Genomic DNA, 20033 nt, shown 5'->3' on the forward strand with positions numbered 1-20033 from the left:
GTCCAAGGACCCATTAAGGTATTGCATCAAACACACGCCAAACACCGAAGGCAGTTCGGTCAGGCATGATATAACCCTTTAAGAGCACATGTGAAAACAGGAAAACATCATTCCCCTAAGGGGGAAGGCAATAGCAATAAGGCACGGATCATCAGGATAGTAGTGCAAACATGTACCAAACAGGAAAAAACAACAAGAGGGTCGCATGAGAAAAAGCACCCACATAGAAGTCATAAATGCAGAAGGTTAGGACAAGCATGAGGATAAAACCGCCCTAGCAAAGGCGGCATCCTTCAAAGTCTTTTGGTCTAACCTGTAGTGAGACACAAATGTAAGGGGGTTAGACCAGATCGCTGCCTTGCAGATGGAGTCCAGGGAAATGCCCCTTAGGAAGGCAGTCGACGTGGAGAGACCTCTCGTCGAACGCGGGCGGACCGACGGGGGAGGAGGTCTTTTGGCTAGTTCATAGGCCAGTTCAATGGCCTGAGCAATCCAGTGTGAGAGTCTTTGAGAAGAAATAGGATTGCCCAGTTTATCTGGGGCATGGGCCACAAAAAGTTTTGGGGTCTTTCGAATGTCCTTAGTACGGTCCCGGTAGAACAGAAGTGCTCTACGCACATCAAGGAGGTGCAGTCTCCGCTCAAGGGGAGACGAGGGGTCTGGGAAGAAAGCGGGAAGGACAATGTCCTGGTTAAGGTGAAAAGCAGAGACCACCTTGGGAAGGAAGGTGATGTCCGGACGGAGAACGGCGCGGTCGTGATGAAAGCGGAGGTAGGGTTCATCGACCCGAAGGGCCGCCAGCTCCGAGGGTCTGCGCGCTGAGGTTATTGCCACCAAGAAGGCAACTTTCCAAGAAAGGAGACGTAGGTCGGTCGAGGCCAAAGGTTCAAAGGGAGAAGCAGTGAGCTGGGAAAGGACAAGCTCGAGGTTCCAGCCCGGGGTAGGAGGTTGGGCCGGTGGGCAGATGTTGTTGTATCCTTTTAAAAAGGTCTTGACGAGGTGATCGGAAAACAATGATGGTTTACCATGCTGCTGAAAGCACCATGATAGAGCGGCCAGGTAAGATTTCATAGAGGCAAGAGAAAGCTTTTGTTCTGCTAGAGACATAAGGAAGTCCAGCACAATCGGTACCGAGGTTGGGAAAGCAGTGATCCCTCGGGAGCGAAGAAAGGAACGAAAGCGAGAGACTTTATAAGTGTAGGCCCTGGTTGTGGCCGGCTTGTGAGCTGCGCGGAGGACCTCTTGTAAGTTCTGCGGGAGGGAGGTCAGGCGAGAATCCTCCAAGCAGTGAGATGTAGAGAGGGGAGATCCGGATGCAGAATCTGGCCGTTTTCTCTGGATAAGAGGTGTGGTAGGAGAGGCAGAGTGAAGAAGGTCGCCTTGGAAAGATGAAGAAGAGCCGGGAACCACGGTTGACGAGGCCAGGCTGGCGCTATCAGGATCGCCGACATCGGTACCGATCGGAGCTTCTGGAGGACCTTCGGTATCAGAGGAAAAGGCGGAAAGAGATAGATTGGTTCCGCCGACCAGTCCAGAAGGAAGGCGTCTCCCAGGCAGCCTGGAGAGGAGGACGGGAGAAGTCTTGCCCCGTACCGAGGCAGCTGAGCGTTCTGGGGAGAAGCGAAGAGGTCTAGGGTGGGGAAACCCCATTTGAGAAAGAGAGAAAGAAGAGTCTCGGGGTCGAGCATCCACTCGTGGGAGGAAGTCGTCATTCTGCTGAGGGCATCTGCCAAGTCGTTGTGGATCCCGGGAAGGTGAGTCGCCGAGATTTGGATGTTGTGGGCTATGCACCAATGCCACAGTTGGGAGGAGAGAAGCATCAGCTTCCTTGAGCCCGTGCCGCCCTGTTTGTTGATGTAGAATACTGCTACTGTGTTGTCTGACTGTACGAGGACAGATCTTTGGGAGATCAGGCGGGAGAAGGCTTTCAGAGCCTTGAAGATAGCAAGGAGTTCGAGAAAGTTTATGTGATTGGCCTTCTCGGAGGGAGACCAGAGGCCCTGAACAGTGAGGCCCTTCATGTGGGCTCCCCAGCCGAAATTGGATGAGTCTGTGGTTATGGTGATCGAGGGAGGAACCGAGTGAAACGGAAGACCCCTGCAGACGTTGGAGAGGGACTTCCACCAGAGAAGCGACCGACGAACATGAGGCGGGATCGAGAGAAACCTCGAGTTGGGGTGGCGAAATGGCTTGAAAACATCTATGAACCACCTCTGCAGGGACCGGAGACGGAGCCTGGCGAACGGGGTCGTGAGGACTGTGGAGGCCATGTGGCCCAGCAGTATTTGAATGGATCGAGCCCGAACTCTTCGGTGGGTCTCGCAGAAGATGATTTGATGACGGAGGGCTAGAAACCTGTCGAGCGGGAGCGAGACAGTCTGAGCGATTGAGTCGAACAGGGCGCCGATGAAGCGGATCTTGTTTGACGGGTTGAGGTGAGATTTTTCGTGGTTTAGCTGGAGACCGAGAGAATCTAGAAGAGAGAGGGTGTAGTCGACGTGTCGACGGAGTAGGACAGGGTCGGATCCGACCAGAAGCCAGTCGTCTAGATAGGGAAAAACTGTGATCCCCTGGAGCCGGAGGTGGGCAGCCACGACAGCGACGACTTTGGTAAAGACCCTTGGGGCGGTAGCGAGGCCAAAGGGCAAAACGGTGAACTGGTAGGTTTGGTCGAGGACCTTGAAAGAGAGGAAGCGCCTGTGGTTTTCTCGAATCGCCACGTGGAAATAGGCGTCTCGGAGGTCTATAGACACGAAGTAGTCTCCGCGGTGAAGCATCGGGAGGATGGAGGCGATGGAGACCATCCTGAACTTGGTTGGGCGTATGAAGACATTGAGCATGCGCAAGTCTAGAATTGGGCGGAGGCCCCCACCCCTCTTCGGGACCGTAAAGTACCTGGAGAAGAAGCTTTGAGGGTCCTGTGCCGATGGAGAAGGCCGAATAGCCCCTTTGGCGAGGAGAGCGTCGACCTCTGCGAGAATTTCTTGAGAGGGGTTGGAGAGAAGGACCTGACCGGTGGGAGGGAGTTCTTCGAATTCTAAGGCATAGCCTTCTTGGACAATTTTTAGAACCCAGGCATCTGAAGTAATAGATTTCCACCGGTGAAAGAAGGGAGCCAGGCGGTCTATAAAGAGACCATGGGGTTGATTTGGTGGAGGAGAGGGGTGCGGAGGAGTGAGAACGACATCGGTACCGGAGAAAGAGTCTTTGGAAGGAGAGATGGCGTCAGGAACGCCGGATAGGTTGACCAGCGGTGGGGGTGGCCCGGCCGCGCTGTCTTTGAGGTTGTGCGGCCCGACGGGGCTGTTGGCGATTTTGGTTGTTCGATACCGAGGGACGTCTGAAAGATTGTTGGCGGTAAGAAGGAGGTGGGAAGCGTCGAAAGCGTTGAGGAAACCACTTGGTGCGGTGAGCCTGGGGTTGATCGCCGCATTTAGTGGCTAGAACTTTAAAGTCATGGTTGGTTTTAAGTTTGTCATCGGTGCCAGCATTAAAGAGGCCCATGGCGTCGAAGGGGAGGTCCTCGATGACCTGCCTCGAGGAAGAAGATAAGCCGGAAGATCTCAGCCAGGCGTGGCGGCGAATGGCAATGGCGTGGGCGATCATCTTGCCGGCCGTGTCGCCCGTATGCTTAGCCATCTGGATTTGATGATGCGCTAACGAATCGGCCTCTTGTTGGAGGGTGGACATGACCGACCGGTCTTCGTCGGACAACTTCGCGAAGAAGGGCTGAGCTTTTTCCCAGAGGATCTGCTGGTATGCCCCCATACAGGCCCCATAGTTCGCCATTCGACAAAGTAGAAGGGCTCCGGAGTAGAGCTTTCTGCCGACCGCGTCGAACCTTTTACCCTCTCTGTCTGCAGGGGTAGTGGATTCACGACCGGAGGACTGAGAGGCCTTCACGACCATGGAATTCGGGTCGGGGTGGTGTTTAAGCCATTCTAAGGTGTCGTCATCCGTACGATACCAAGACTCGATTCTCTTCGAGGTAGGAGGGATCGAGGAGGGGGTTTTCCACGAAGATTGGATAACATCGAGGAGATAGGGTAAGAACGGCAACAGCGTGGCTGGAGGGGCCTGGGCTTGGACCCGTTTGAAAACTGGGTCAGTTACTGCTTTGGAAGTCTGTTTAATTTCTAAACCCAGGGCATCAGCCATTCTAATCATTTGCTCGGAGAAAGCCCGAATGTTGTCGGTAGGCGAAGGAGGATCCACCTCATAGGCATCATGGGGAGGAGAGAGATCGAGGCCTAAGGATACCACCGAGGCCGAGAGAGCAGAATCCGGGCGATCAATCTCTATCTCATCGTCCCCAGCCCCTTGAGGGGACTGGGGGGGAGATGACAACACAGTCTCTGGTGGCGGCACCGCCTCAAGAGCAGGAGCTATCTGCAGCCGAGTTTGTTTGGAGGCCGAAGCCTGGACCGCTCGAGCCAGGCGAGTGGTTTGTCTACCCCGTTCCGGTGTCGAGGTCGGGGGAAAAAGCTGCTGACGAGATGAACGATGAGAAGCAGCAGGTCGAGGAGATGGGACCCTGACCACTGTCTGAGTGGAGTGGTGGGGTGAGTCCTGCAACTCGCCGTCCGAGAGTTGGTGAGGAGAAGGCTGGCGAGGTCGCTGAGCGGGAGCGATCGGAGAAGACCTTCTAGAAGAAGTTGCCGAAGAAGGGACATCCATCTTGGAGGAGGCAGAAGAGGAAGAGCGTTGGGTTGCCCTCTTCTTAGCGAGCGGTTGTTTTGATGGAACCCTCAGGGATTTACCCGGTGTGGGAGGGATCATTGCTGAGTCGGATTGGGTCCGACGAGCTTCCTCATGAGCCCTTTTAAAGGCGATCTTCATCGCGGAGGTTGATGGAGGAGCCCCGAGCTGGGATCGAGCCGAGGAAACGGAAGCTACCGAGCTCGACGTCGAGGAAGGACCGACCCGACCAGAACGTGTCGACACCGTGGCCGTGGTGAGAGTGCACGGTGGTTTAGCGGCCTTGGACGACCTGGAGGCTCTGGACGCCTTAGACGAGACCGAAGGGGCTTTAGCCGCTGAAGACGACATCGATTCCGGGTTAAGCGGCGACTTCGTGCCCGAAGTCGACGGAGCGGGTTCAGGAGCGAGCGATTTTTCGTAGAGCGCCGCTCTAAGCCTCGCGGCTCTATTTTTTCGAGCCTGGGCCGTTAGGGCCAGGCAGAAACGGCAGGTACCGACGACATGTGCTTCTCCGAGGCAGTAGAGGCACTTGGCGTGGCCGTCGGAGTCAGGAATTTTAGCGGCACACTGAGTGCAGCGCTTGAAGCGAGTCGTAGACATGAGAATCCGAAGTGAACCTTGCGGCGGAAAAAAAGGAACTGGAGAGCAGACGCCGAGGGCTGCCTTATATGCCCTCCGGGGACGGAGGGGCGTGGCTACCGCCAAAATTTAAACTTCAGCTTGGGAAGAGTTTCCGTTGGGACCTGCGCAGGCGCAGCCTCTCCATTAGTGTGCATTCACAGAGTACACGAAGAAAAAATATTTGAATAGCTGCCCATGTTTCCCATTATTTCTAAAATTCTCAATGGAATTATACTAGAGATTAAACTTAAAGGTTACAATTATAAGGAGAGAGGAAAAAAAAACAAATAAGTCTCAGTTCCAACCTCACAGTGGGCTTATAACTGTAAAGAAAAGCTAAGCTAACCTTTATATGCCTTTATATGCCAGCTCTCTGGATATTTTCATATATATATTGATGTTTTAGTACATCTAGTCATAGGGAAATACATGAAAATATATCTGGCACATGTCATAGGCATAGTCCAACTAGGATTTCATGGATATACGGCAGTCCTGCAACAAAGTGAATTTAATATACCAGAGAAAGATTATTAGAAAGGTACAAGCTGTAAGGTATTACAATATATCTTGAAACTCCTTATTAATTCTCCTGGGTTACGTTGAAACCATATATAACACTCTTGTATATTTCGATAACAGCAATATATATTCTCTCAAAAACATATTGGAAAAAGAAATTGTGCTGTAATATAGAATCGGTTCCGTGGAGTCTGGTGAGCCATATTATGAGCAAGTTGACCTTTTAGAAACATAGCAAAGTCAAAACGAGAGAAGACAGTCTACTTGATGAATGGTGGTGGCGTACTATACATTGACATGTAACAGGACCAACAGAAATATCTCACACAAAGCCCTGTCACTGTGGTTATTCTTTTACTAGGGATGTTTAGTTAAAATACTTGAAAAGTTGTTCTCTTCTGTATTTGGTGGGGGAAACAAATGTCTGAAAGATGGCAGGGGTAAAGTCATCTTTTACAAAGAAGCTGGTGAAGTCAGGAGCAAGCACATCCTCCACTTATTTTCACTTCCAAATCTGTCCCTTTCCAAAAACAATATTGCTTGTTAGAAAAGGCAGTGGTCTCAGTGGCTATAGACACACATATTGATATACAACGTGTATCTAACTCCCACTTGTTCAGCTGTATTGACTGGTGACAGAAGGACATGGAGATCCAATGGCCTGTCACAGATTGGTAGAGAAGTAATTCATTAAAAATTAAAATGTCATTGACCAGCTAGCTTTTCAAGCAGAGAATTTGATAAATTTGACTCAAATTTTAAATACTTTGGGGGACCAACATTTGGCCCACAAAGCATTCAGTGCTGGTTGAATGCACAGGGGCATAAGATATCTTTAATGTACAAAAATATTGCTGACATCCAGGCTGTTTACCTTGCTAGTCCAGTTAACATCTCTGGCAATAATCAGCTTATATACACGCAATGAACTCTGTTGGCTCTGGGAAATTGATGCTTCTGTTTGATTTTTTTATGTTGACAAATTTATTTGATAGGCTATGTTTTATTTTAATTTTAGATATTAAGTTATAATTTGTTTTTATATGTTGGGTTATTATTTTTTGCTATTATGTGGGTATTGGTTGTCGTTTTCAGGCACTGAATGTTTTTGTGATTGGAATCCGCCCTGAGTAACTTTGAGGAGATAGGGAAGAATATAAATATAGTGTTGTTGTTGTTGTTGTTGTTTAACCCAGCATCATTTATCTAGAGAATTTCCATCTAGGAGTATCACTGAGGCATCTGTCCAAGTTCTAAAATCTATTCATCACAACATTTAGATGTCCATCTCTTTATTTTACAAGACTGCATTTCCCAAGTTTGACCAGAAGGGCAATGTGAGCACTGTGGAAAATCATTGACTTGTATGGAAATGACCCTGCTGTGGCCACATCTGCAGCTTCCCAATCAAATATATATTGCAGCCACAGTTTTGAAAACTGTTTGCAAACCACAGTTCAAAAACACCTTCTTGCACTTTCTCCTCCTACCTCAAGTTCAGCAATGATCCTGTCTTCATCGTCATCATCTTTGATGGCAGAAGCAATGATGGGGGGTGTTGAGGCAGGCCTGGCAACCTCTGACACAGTCCTCCGCAGTTTGACCTGTGGCTTCTGAGTCTCAAGCTCTTCTGATTCAGCTTTCTGCAATTAAAAACCAGGGAGAGGTGAATGGGAAGGAGGCAGGAACTGGGCTGTGAATGTGGGGAAAGGGAGAGAGGCAGGGGACAAAGTTAGTCCAGTGTCTATCTTTGGCCCGACACTAGCCCACTCTTAGTGTTGCCAAGTTTGCAAAACAGAAATAAGGAACACTGGGAATTTATGACATTTGGTTGACAATCAGAAAGTAGCTATTAACAAGTTTGTATTCATTCTATTTATTAAATGAAAGAAATTATTTCAGTTCACATAGATATGCATTTTCCAGTGAAATCAGCTTATTGTTGACATTCATAAATCACATAGTCCATATATTCTTGTGTCCATAGAGGGTTTTTGGGCATCTCATTCTATACAAAAAGAAAGCTTTCCAATCCTCAAATAGGTGCCATCCTTTATAACAGTGGTTCCCAACCTTTGGTCCTCCAGGTATTTTGGATTTCAGCTCCCACAATTCCTAACAGTTTGTAAGATGACTGGGATTTCTGGGAGTTGAAGTGCAAAACAACTGGTTGGGAACCACTGTTTTATAATAAACCAACCCTATAAGGGAAAACTTTCTGCCCTCCAATAAGAGGAACTGTTTACATAAGAGACACTTTTTCATGAAGAGAATAACCATACCTTCATGAAACTGGATTCTTTTTTACTAGTGACGATCACCTCTCCAGTGCGTGTGGTGGTGAGACCATGGGAGGATGGGAAGCTCCGCCGGGGAGGGGGAGGAGGTGGGGACTTGGAGGGCTTCTCAGTTCTGTATCTGGGTACTGTCAACTCATCTATAGGAAAAAGATAAAGTTGGTAGTAAGAGTCAGCCATTTCATTCACTGCATTTCCAGACTGTGTCTACACATATATTCACATATATGAAACTGGCATTAGCAGTCATCACAACACACAGTGACTTCTGGTAGGTATCTGGAGTTTTCGGCACTTAACCCAAATTTGCTCCACATTCAGCAAAGTTGTGGATATCCCAGAGTTTAAAGGAAATCCAGTGCATCCTCAGGCTTTTCAATTGTTTGGATCTTTGAACTGGGTCCCATTGTTGCATGGACACCACCACAAACATCAACATCCAGTGCAGGGAAGGGTGGGCCATTTGCATGTCACCACTGCTGCTCTTCACCAGTCACAGAACTTACTGCAAGCACCTAACCAGTGTGGTTGTGTCAACTGAGATCATAACGGACCATCCAAGCAATCAGCAAACGAGAAGGAATTGCTTTACTTTCTCCTTGCTGATCACATGAGCATCCCGTTCTGCCTTCAGCAGATACAATTCCACAGTCTGGCACTTGCAGGGGAACATTGTGGCTGGCAAAGAGCAGCAGAACTGACACGGAGAAACATGGAGGACAAGGAGACAGATCTGTGGGGCCAATGTTGTCTTTGCCCAACTGGACACTGACGTGATATCACTGAGGATTTGGCCAAGAGCATATAATCGCCATCACAGTTGCTCCGGGGCCAGTATGGAGCAATCAGCAATAAACCCAAACTTGTTTATGCAGATAACAATAATGCCCACACATTAGCATTTCTTGCTTCAATTTCTAAGTTCTCCCCACATGTGTAAAACTGTAACATGCCTTAAACTGAAAACAGACCACAATATCGATTCAAATTTCTCCCTTGCACCCGCCCACTCTCCACCTTCCTCCCTATCTAACGTTTGTGAGTGTGTACACAGACAATCAGAGAAGGAGCCTCACAGAATCTGTCTGCACCATTTTTACCTGATCCTCGGCGGCCACTGGGGTCTATTTTGGTTGTGGTCTTTTGGCCATGCTGTGGCTTGGAGGATTTGTGCTCTGGGGTCGAAGCCGCGCTCCCACTTCCACCACCACCGGAGGTCTGCTTGTGCTTCGCTGCAAACTCCAAGTCAGGGATGGCTTTCATCAGTTCAGCTTGGGTCTCTTCCAGGAGGCGGTTAATGTCTTTAGCACTGTATTGGGTCAAGGCAGCCCGTTTCTCCTCCCAGTCTCGCTCGGCAGCCTGTAAAGCAGGTCTGGATAAACTATCATGGCGATTACTCTTAAGCAGGGCATTAGGGACAAAGGGGAGATGCTGGAGATGGGGAAACAGAAGGGCTATCACTGTGCGAGGGCTATCACTTCAATCCTTTTAGGGACGCAATATTTTGGTTCCTGCTTCCCTCCATCTTTAGCACATTTGGGGAGGAGGATCCATTCCAAGCCAAGATATGATGCAGTCTCTGTCTAGTGAGCTGGATCTTTTCCTTCACAGGACAATCTATATTCTATTACATTTGTGGCAGTGAGGCTTTTAAGACTGATCAGCTGAGTGCTAATGGATGTTCACAGACCTTTCAGCTGTTTTGAAAGTAATGCTGCTGGAAAGTGTGCATGCAGCTTCTCTGAGATAAGTGAAAGCTGTCATTCTGGTTGAGATGATAACCTTACAGAGATTTTAGGGACAGGGTTAGTTTTATCAGGTACTGTGAGAACTGGGAAGAGCTCTTAAAAGAAAAAGCATCCTTAAGAACCATGTAGGTAAAACATTGATAAGATGCCTGTAAGAAGGGGCTGTAACAGAACTGTGAGTAGAAGAAGGTTTAAGTGCCATTACCGTACTTTTTCCATTCTAAATCGCACAACTTCCTTCAAGTGGCTTGTCAAGAAAAAAAACTACTTTTAAAAAACAATTGCAACTTGCTGAACAGAGATCAGAATCAAAGTACCTCTTATCACTACAAGATGAAAGGTAAAGAATTTTCCTTGACATTAAGTCTATTCGTGTCTGACTCTGGGGGTTCGTGCTCATCTCCTTTTCTAAGCCAAAGAGCCGGCATTGTCCATATGTCATGTGGCCGGTATGACTGCATGGAGTGCTCTTACCTTCCTGCCGGAGCTGTACCGATTGATCTACTCACACTTGCATGTTTTCGAACTGCTAGGTTGGCAGAAGCTGGGGCTAATAGTGGTAGCTCACCTGATTCCCCAGATTCAAACTACTGACCTTTATGTCAGCAAGTTCAGCAGTTCACCAGTTTAACCTGCTGCGCCACCGGAGCTCCACTACAAGACTATGTAATTTTGAGAGCATTTTGTAAGGAATGACATGGAGGCAGCACTTTAATTTGCTATATTGTCCTGTTCTCCCTGCCACTGCTGGCACTACTATTCTCACTGAACTTTCCCTCTCAATGGAAGGTGACAACTAATGGCTATTAGCAAGAGAAATAAGCAGGGGTGAACAGGAGGGAGAGACGGAGGAGCAGGAAGAGGGAGCCTACAGCATGCTGTCTCAAAAGGCAGAAGCACACATGAAAAAGGAAGGTCAGCCTGTGCAGAAAAAGAAAGGAGGAGAAAATGTGGATGTATGACAGATGAAGCAAGATGAAAGGAAAGGAGCGGAAGAGAGGCATATGGAAAAAGAGTAGAGGGAGAGAATCACACGAAGCTAGAATAGAGAGGGCATATAGAAGAAGGAAACAATAAAACACTGGCCAGAGAGACATATGGAGGATGAGCCCATCCACAGAACAGCAACAACAGGGAGAGAACAGGTGCAGATGAAGGGGAATTTGAAACAAAAGTGAGACAGACAGACGGACAGAGAAATCACGGAGAAAGGGAGTGATGAGTGAGAAATGAGTTGGGGCAACAGAAAGGGTATTAAAAAGTAAAATCATAGTTGCAGAAATATATAATAATAATAACAACAACAACAACAACAACAACAACTTTATTTTTCTAACCCGCCTCCATCTCCCCGAAGGGACTCGGGGTGGCTTACACAGGTCCAAGCCCAAAAATAAATAATAAGCAAAGTAAAATACATGTAAAAACAGCAACTTCAACCAGCTAAAACATATTAAAAGCAAATAATACAATATAATACAGTAACAGTAAAAACCAATTAAAAACATAGGATAATAACACAGAAGGATTCTCCTACCACAAAATAGAAATGGGTGTCTATCATAAAATTAAGCTGGATTTTTGTATCTCCCTCCCAATTTCACTAGTGTAAATTAATTCAAATTTTGTCAACTCTCTGGGGATTAAAGTATTATATATCCAATTGGCAAACGATACATGTATGTGAGTGTGTTGTCCCCATTTCAACATCAGGTGTTTTAATAAGTGAAAATGCCCATAGGAATATTTGTTTATTTCTGTATGCAATTAGGTTATGATTATTTTTTTTGGAAATAAACAGATTTAAATTGAGAAATTAAGTGGCTTATCTATTGTCTTCCAGGTTTTGATGCGTCAGTGGCTAACACTGCTGCTATTAAAGAAGAATATGGAAGGCGGAAGGAGCATTAGGATTCATACCAATTCACTTCTGGCTTCAAAATGTTATAACACAGTATGGGTTTGAAGCAGCTGTAACCCTTATATCCCAGAAGAGGAAAAACGTAACAGAGAAGTGCAACCATTTCAACCCATACCCAAAGATAGCTGAGAAATCAGCTCCCGATTTAATGTGAACCATCACTTGAAGGTAAGTGTTGTGCAGGGGTCAAGGACTGAATAAGGACTACAAGGACTACAAAAGAATGTCAAGGACTACAAAAGAATGTGTTAGGTGCTTTGAATTATGAATGTGAACTGCTGCTTCTTTTCTTTCTTTCTTTTTTGCAGCTTTGTCTCTATTTCTGTCTTTTTTCCAGATAGCATACAGACAGATTAAAAGAAATTCTGGAAGAAGAAGGGAAACTACAAGAATGTGAGTATCAGCAGGGTGATGTTTCCCCCAGGGAGGCAGCACAACCATTATTTGGCAGAAAGGCAGGCTATTAAACTAACTAATGAATTAATTTAAATGTGTGGTAAGCATAAATGGCTCTCACCTCTACAGACACTGATCTGTCCACGATCCTTTTGCTGGGGGTCTCACAGCCTGTCTGGGTTTTGACGGTGACCATCTCTGAGACCCGGGATGGGTTGCTGCCCTTGGACATGTGGCTCTGCCCTTGACTTTGCCCATATCCAGTTGTGCCCAGGCTATCCGTGGAAGAGGTTAGGTCATGGAGGTTCATGGGAGGGCTGGTGGGCAATTCAAAATCCAAGCCCTTGCTGAAGTCACTGTCTGGGTCCACCTTCTTTGGAGACTGAGTGAGGAGATTGCTGGAGGAGTCCCAGATACCTTCATCAACTTGCCTGCCAAGAAAAGAGCACAAGAGAAATCAAGAACAAGAAACCTACAGGTGTGGCGGCAGATTTGGAAAAGGCTGCCATTTCTGTTGCTATGTTTTGTTTTCTCTAGCAAGAACCCTTTTTAAAACTGCACATGCATGGTGTCAGTGAAGACAAGAGAAGGCCTGGCTGTTGGAAAGAAGCAAATGGAATTGCAATGGCAATAGGAGGAGGGATGATGGTGGTGGAGCCCTAAACACTGGGAAGGGGCCTTGGTAACAAGGAGTCAGCGCTCCAAAGAAACATCCCTAATTACATTGTCCAGAGAATGTTCTGAAGATACCTGATGGACTTTCCATTTGTGAAACTGGCCAATACTTGACAAGGAATCATAAAGTTGGAAGAGATCCCAAAGGCTATCCAGTCCAATCCCACCATGGAGGAAAATATCATCAAAGCACATCTGACAGATGGCCATCCAGCCTACAAAGAAGGAAACTCCACCACACTCTAAGGCAGCATATTCCATTGCCAAACTTAATAGTAGCATTGTCTAGCCGACGTTTTTGTGGGACTATCATGACAGACCTTGTTAAAGGCCACACTGAAACCATCTAGGAACACTGCATATGGTGTTCTGTGATTTCAGATGTATCTACAGGGCATCTTAATGGAAAGTCGTGAGCATCCTTGCGGGGGGGGGGGGGGAGACTAATACCCAGCTTGTCAGGCCCCAGGGCTTTCCTCTCACTCACTTGCGGACGTGCGTCAGGGTGTCGGTCACTGCCTTGCACCGCTTGAATAGGCCGTCCAGCCGGTGTGGCTCTTCCTTGAGGAACTTCACGGCCTCCACCTCCACACGGAGGACCACACGCATTTTGCTCTGCAGGCTGGGGAAATTAGCTGCAATGCCAGGGACGGGGAGAGAGGGAAGGGAGAAGCATGGGGGTCAGAGCAGGCCCAAGGAAGGCTTTCACCTGGGGGGGAGAGGGGGGCATGGAGCCAAGAAGGGAAGCAGGCGGGCACGATGGTGAGGCTCAGGTGAGTGACAAGTGAGGCCTCCCCTGGCTGTTACCGTTACTTGGTCCCAGAGGAGAGACGGCATCCCACACGCTTCTATAAAACACCCACCGCAACATCTCCCACCTCCCCGTAGCACAGCCAGTCAGAAGCAAAGTAAAGCACTTGTGTCTGCATTAATGGAGAGGGTGAGCCAAGCCAAGGTTGTGCTGCCCTCAGATGTTGGCATACATCTATGAATATTCATTTCATGAGAGCTAGCAACTTAAAGAAACACAAATTAAATCTGAAATGCCCTGATTTATTATTTTTAACAAGGTGTGATGAGGATTTGGGGAGTTGGTAAGAAAAAAGGGGTGATACGAAGACCAAGACCAATATGGCTTTATCTCTGCTAACAACTACTGTACATTTTCTCACACAAAACATATCACAGTCCATAAGGGCATGGGGGACATGTATAACACTTGTCTTGAGAAATTGCAATCAGATTCAGATTTTAAGCTCTCAAGCCCAAGCCCACGTGGGATCTCAGGAAACTCTCCTTTATTGCTTTTGCTAAGATTTGTCCTTCGCTTCTCTTTTTTATTAAATGTCAAAAACATGGTGTATCTTGACATGTACTAGGGAAATTTTAGACCCAGCAAGAAATGTCAGAAATCTTTGCGTTGTAAATTTGCTTTTTCATTTCTACATTCACTGAATGTATGTGAGGGGTGGAATGAGGCTGACATTTGGACATTTCTGAAATATCCCCCTTGGTCCTATCAAAACCCTTACATTTAAAGATAAATGCTAACATATTCCATATTTTTTGACATTTACTTTGTTATATACAGTAGTACTTTCTATTCAGTATCATTGTGGTGGGCATAGCTTTTTGAAACAACACAAAACCTCAGTCTTCTATATTTATGATATGTAAGCTTTGACTGTATGTAAAACGTCAGTAGAGCTATTTTTCTCGTCAATCTCTGGATAGATAGCCATGTATCTTTAAAATAAACATTACTTTTGAATAAAAAAGAAACACCTGAAAAAGAAAAAGCACAATTGCTGGCATATTTATTCAATATCCCAATAATTCTTACTCAATGGTAAATTTGCACAAGATTGCAGTCATAATATCTACTGGTGGAGACTCAGTCACATGCATTGAAACAAAAATTAAAAGGGGAAAAACTTTTGGGAGCAGAAATGAAAAAAATGGCAAGGATAAAATGTACCACAAAATTATTTAAATAACAGGAGTAGTGATTAGTTTGTTTTATGAAGCACCAACTTTCATGTACAGAACCCACAAATGCAGCCTTAATCAGAATATGACCAAGGATATGTGGATTTTTGGCACTAACCTTGTGATATTCACCCAGTGGAGACATAGCATAGTAGTGGTGCTAAGGTACAAACTGCATTTGCATGCCTACAAATTTAGAAGTGGAAATTATCTGAAAGTCTGCATTAAGCAACTTCCCACCCAAATATATTGTTAATGCATGCCCTCCAACTGTTGGTAAGGATAGTCCTGATTAATCCTCTGTCGTCCCATCTTTTCAGCTGCTATTAAATTGTCTCCATTTCTCTGTCTTCCTCCCATTTTCTCCACTGCCTTTGTTGGAAACTGAGGCTGGATCTACACTGCCATATAATCCAGATTATCAAAGCAAATAATCTAGATTTTGTGGACAAGTCTACGTTATGTGGACAAGTCTACATAGGGACCACCAAACACAGCACTGTCCAAACACGAATCAAGGAACATGAAAGGCACTGCAGACTAATCCAACCAGAGGTCAGCCATAGCAGAGCACTTGATGAACCAACCTGGACACAGTATATTATTTGGGAACACAGAAATGCTGGGCCACTCTAACAACCGTCATGTCAGCCTATACAGAGAAGCCACTGAAATCCACAAGCATGTGGACTATTTCAACAGAAAGGAGGAATCCATGAAAATGAACAAAATTTGGCTACCAGTATTAAAAAATTCTAAAATCAGGACAGTAAATAAAGAACAATACTCAGAAAACAGGGGAATTCCAGGCATGAAACAATTAGGGCCAGCTAACACCTCCCAGCAAAGGATTCCCCCATGCAGGAAACAGCCAGACTTTGAAGTTGACAGGCCATTCAATGCTAATAAGGGTGGCCAATTGCAACATTCACAAGTGCCTCAAGCAAACAATAGTTCTTTCTCCAACTCTGGACCTTCCACAGATATATAAACCTCACTTGCCTAGTTTCCAACAAACCTCACAACCTCTGAGGATGCCTGCCATAGATGTGGGTGAAATGTTAGGAGAGAATGCTTCTGGAACATGGCCATATAGCACAGAAACCTCACAGCAACCCAATCTAGATTATACATGGCAGTATAGATGGGGCCTGAGTTCAAGGTGTTAAAATTGTCTGGTCTCCAGTCATAGTCCAATACTGAAATCACTACACTGTGCTAGCTCTCAATAATTACACACAAACATCTTTGATTTCTAGTGCCCTCTTCCCATAATGAAATAAACCTTCTAAATGGCTAAAGGTAAAACAATCTGCTTCCACTGAATGAGCCTGACCAAAATTTGAGATCTGTAGCAGGCCCCATCTACACTGCCACATAAAATCCAGATTATCAGATTTCAACTGGATTTTATTAGTCTACACTGCCATATAATATGGTTCAAATAAAATAATATGGATTGTATATGGCAATGTAGATGGGAACACAGAAGCTGGGCACAGGGAGAAATCTTCAATCCAATGACAAGACAGAACAGAGAGATAAAGTAAGATACAAGGGGAACATGAGAATGTGGGAGAAGGGAAGGCCAAGAGCCCATATACATATGGAAGAAAGAGACAAATAAAAAATTAGAATTGTCACACTATGTCAGATGGAGTCTCCAGAATATGCTCCCACAGCAAATAGGTTGCTATATCTTGAATAAACATATGGACACAAACTGTGCAAATGTTCTGGGATGTTAAGTAGAAAACTCTTATTTGGGATGAAGGAGAATTCTGTGCCTCTTTAACATCAGCAATGTATTGTATGTCTTTGTGTATGTGCCTTTGCTAGTCAATTTATGGTGACCCCAAGAATTTCACAGGATTTTCTAAGGCAAGGAAAACATAGAGGTGTTTTGCCAGTTCCTTCCTCAGAAATATTACCTACAGCACCTGGTATTTGTTGGCAAGCTCCCATCAAAGTACTAACCAGAGCTGACCTTTATAAGCTTCCAAGATCAGATGAGATCTGGGTCCTTTAGGCTATTTAGGCCTTCACAGCATAGTACTGTATGTGGTAGGCTGATAGAAGTTGTTTTAGTTGTTTGTTACTAAAAACAAAACGTGTGTTTTTAGTATGATTTTTCTGTTTGTAGGTAATTTTACTTGGATGGAAGAGGAGTTAACAATTTTAGTAGTAATAGTACTATAAGTAATAGTAGCAGTGGTGATAAAAATAGATTTGGCAGGGTTTTTTTTTTTTTTTTTTGGCAAAGCGCTATTACCGCTACCTACTGGGTTCTATGGAAAAGGCCTAAAAATGGAAGGAAGGAAAAACAATACCCAACGAAGAATGAGATGGGCAGCACAATAATTTCATAACTGGACAAATGTGCTTCTTGAAGTACAGATCTCAGAATTCCATAGTCAACATGACTACTTGGAGTTATCTAGAAAATGAACTTTCCCCCAGTTTTGGATTATTCATGTACACTGAGTTGAATGCAGGCCATATACTATGTAGTAACTTCTGAAATACTCCCTCAGTAATCTGCTCAACTACTGTATATTGTCTTGATAAAATGGAAAGAGAAGAACACTGCCTAATCTCTCTAGTGACCTCAGCACAAAGTGCTAAGTTTGGTGGCATGCGGTGGTCATCCACAGAGCCTACTGGCTCCCATCAAATGATGTTGGTGGGGCTCCATGGGTGAATGGAGCTGAGCCGAAGCATGCCGCTGAAACACGAGAGGCTTCCCATGTTACCACTGGAATCCATGGGGGGAAGCTTCAAGATCAACGCTTGCCCTCATGGGATCGCCCTTAACCGCAGCTGGTTTCCCCATGCCCCCCCCATGACGTGGATCAATTCCGGGGGCCGTGTGACAAGGTTATTAATTTCTGATCACTCAGGAGGAAGGCAAAGATAACAAAGCTGTGAAAATCTGAAGTTATCTATTCATTCATTATTTTATTTCATTTCATTCATATGCTGCCTTCCTTCAAAGACTACAACCGAAAGAAGCTTCCAGAAATAGTAAAACAACCAATTATTTGGAAACTGGTTATCTGAATTCACAACCCACGCTTTCTTTTTCAAAACGCCTAACATTAATCTATCAAGCTAAAAAGCAAAATAGGCAGAAGGACAAAACAAGACATATCGTTTCACCTATGTCGACCGTCAAGAGGCACATAGCAATTTGTTGGATTCATTGTCATCTCATGTTGTGATAGTTACTAGCATAAATGATAAATAGATCAAAGGAACAAAAAATCTATAGATTCATGAAGAATAAGTCCACTGACAGCTACCGGCTTTATTGTGCCAGGACAGGACTTTTGGGAAGGATTCTAGGGCCCACTCGGCAGGAAGATCCCCAAATACGACAGAGCAAGGCTGACAGTAAACAACAGGGAGCGTCTGCTTTCTAAATGTTGTCCTGCTTGTGAATATCTCAAGGCAGTTGGCTGGTCACTGTTGGAATGCTGAGTTTGGCAGACCTTTGGTCTGAGTCAGTACTGTGATTCATGTGTCGTTCTGACTAATATCTTGGGAAGCCCATAATTTCCTGAGGCCTTTACAGACAGGCTGCTAATAATCTGTATGACAAATACTGAAAAAGTGTATGCTGAAAAACATTTCCCTCAAATGTTTAGCATCCCAGAGGAAACTAGACCCATTTTTTTCTTTTTTTTCAAAGAATTTCATCACACATACAGTAAAATCAGCGTTTCTACACATTTAAGAAATGGCTACTGATAAGCCCTTCACAAGATGCAAGCTTGTGCTGTGGGTTATAGGTATTTTGCCATTTCTAAAGTGTGTTCTGACTATTCCTAAATTGATTGGTAATCTACTTCATTTTGAATTCCCCACATAGCGATGGGTGAAAACGTCAAATTTAACATGTGATAGGAATTCCTCATTGTCAACTTGTAAACAACAATGATGTTGTTCTGGAGGGAGGATCTGAGATGGGCAGTATAGATTACTTTCTTCCTTTGAGACCGAGGAAGAATGAATGGTAATTTATATCTTTTTGTTATAAATGTAAATTCAATAGTTATCTTTTAGATTGAGAGGTATTTTTAAAGTGAAATTATCATACACAATAATATAAAATAGAAAAATCCTGTTTAATGATATTGCGTTAAAAAGTACTTCCCCGAGAACTAACACAGAGGATTTTTTCAAGTAAAAGAAAACAGGGGAGGATAAATATGTCTCCTGTGTGAGGGGAAAGCAAACAGATAATTTGAAAAGAAAGCTAAATGAAGGAAAAGGTGTGATGGGGATAGGAAAAATAATTTGTTTAATTTCCAAATGGGGGTTGCAAAGCTTAAGGGGAAAACAACGATCCTCAACACTTTACTTATCGTGTGGAATGAAGTCAAAAGACATTGTAAAAAGCCCCTTCTATTATCAAGCTAAGATTTGGGTTTTGCATTGAGAACTCATTCTGGCATGGCAAAGGCACAAGGAAGACAGGAAGGAGGGGCACCAGGGACACATGAAGCAGGGGAAACACAGCATGGAATCACAAAATTGATGCAGGAACAAATCAGAAGGCCAAACAAGAGAAAACCATTCATTCACTAGTACTCCACAAATAGATCAACTCGTTTGATGGAAGTCCTGTACTTAGAACAGGAAAGCTGAATTCTGTAGGCAAAGTACCTGCACAGTTCTGAAATTTATTTTTGAAATAAATCATTGAGACTAGAACCTTTCAACTGAATGTTTCACAAATTTAAATTCTTGTCTATGAGATAATTCAGGAGAATTTATTTCATTTCATTTCTATCCCACCTTTCTTTACCCCAGAGGGGACTCAAGATGGCTCCTCAAACCACTTCCTTCTTCCAATTTAGACACAGTTCTTTGAGCAATTCTGACCTCCCCACCCTGCCCCACTCTCACCTTTCAGGTCTGTCAAGGTGTCTCCCACTTGCTTAAGCACCAGGGACTTCTCCTCCAGCTCTTGTGCAGAGATAAGTCGGTGATTGTGGGTCAAATCTTTCAGAATCCTTTCCACAGATTTCTCTAGGTCACTGAAAGTACATAAAGACACCATCAAAAAACAGTCTAGAGAGAAGGAAATGAAGCAGGCTTAGAAATGATCCTCTCTTCCTCCAAAGATAACAAGAAGAGAGGACAGGACAACACTTACAA

At 45.0% G+C, this 20033-nt stretch overlaps 1 protein-coding gene across 17 annotated transcripts in view; it reads right to left on the reverse strand.

The window, feature by feature from the left end:
* The window catches only part of srcin1 (SRC kinase signaling inhibitor 1), a 366662-nt gene that overhangs the window by 32745 nt on the left and 313884 nt on the right, over nucleotides 1-20033 (reverse strand). For all 17 annotated transcript variants that reach the window (XM_062984357.1, XM_062984358.1, XM_062984343.1 and 14 more), the window contains 6 exons: nucleotides 19782-19912; nucleotides 13369-13516; nucleotides 12328-12637; nucleotides 9242-9500; nucleotides 8127-8281; nucleotides 7335-7487 (listed from right to left, as the gene is read on the reverse strand). In XM_062984357.1, coding sequence (XP_062840427.1) covers nucleotides 7335-7487; nucleotides 8127-8281; nucleotides 9242-9500; nucleotides 12328-12637; nucleotides 13369-13516; nucleotides 19782-19912 — 1156 coding nt within the window. The remainder of the gene's footprint in view (nucleotides 1-7334; nucleotides 7488-8126; nucleotides 8282-9241; nucleotides 9501-12327; nucleotides 12638-13368; nucleotides 13517-19781; nucleotides 19913-20033) is intronic.

Source organism: Anolis carolinensis, chromosome 6 (assembly GCF_035594765.1).
Source record: "Anolis carolinensis isolate JA03-04 chromosome 6, rAnoCar3.1.pri, whole genome shotgun sequence".
NCBI lineage: Eukaryota > Metazoa > Chordata > Lepidosauria > Squamata > Dactyloidae > Anolis > Anolis carolinensis.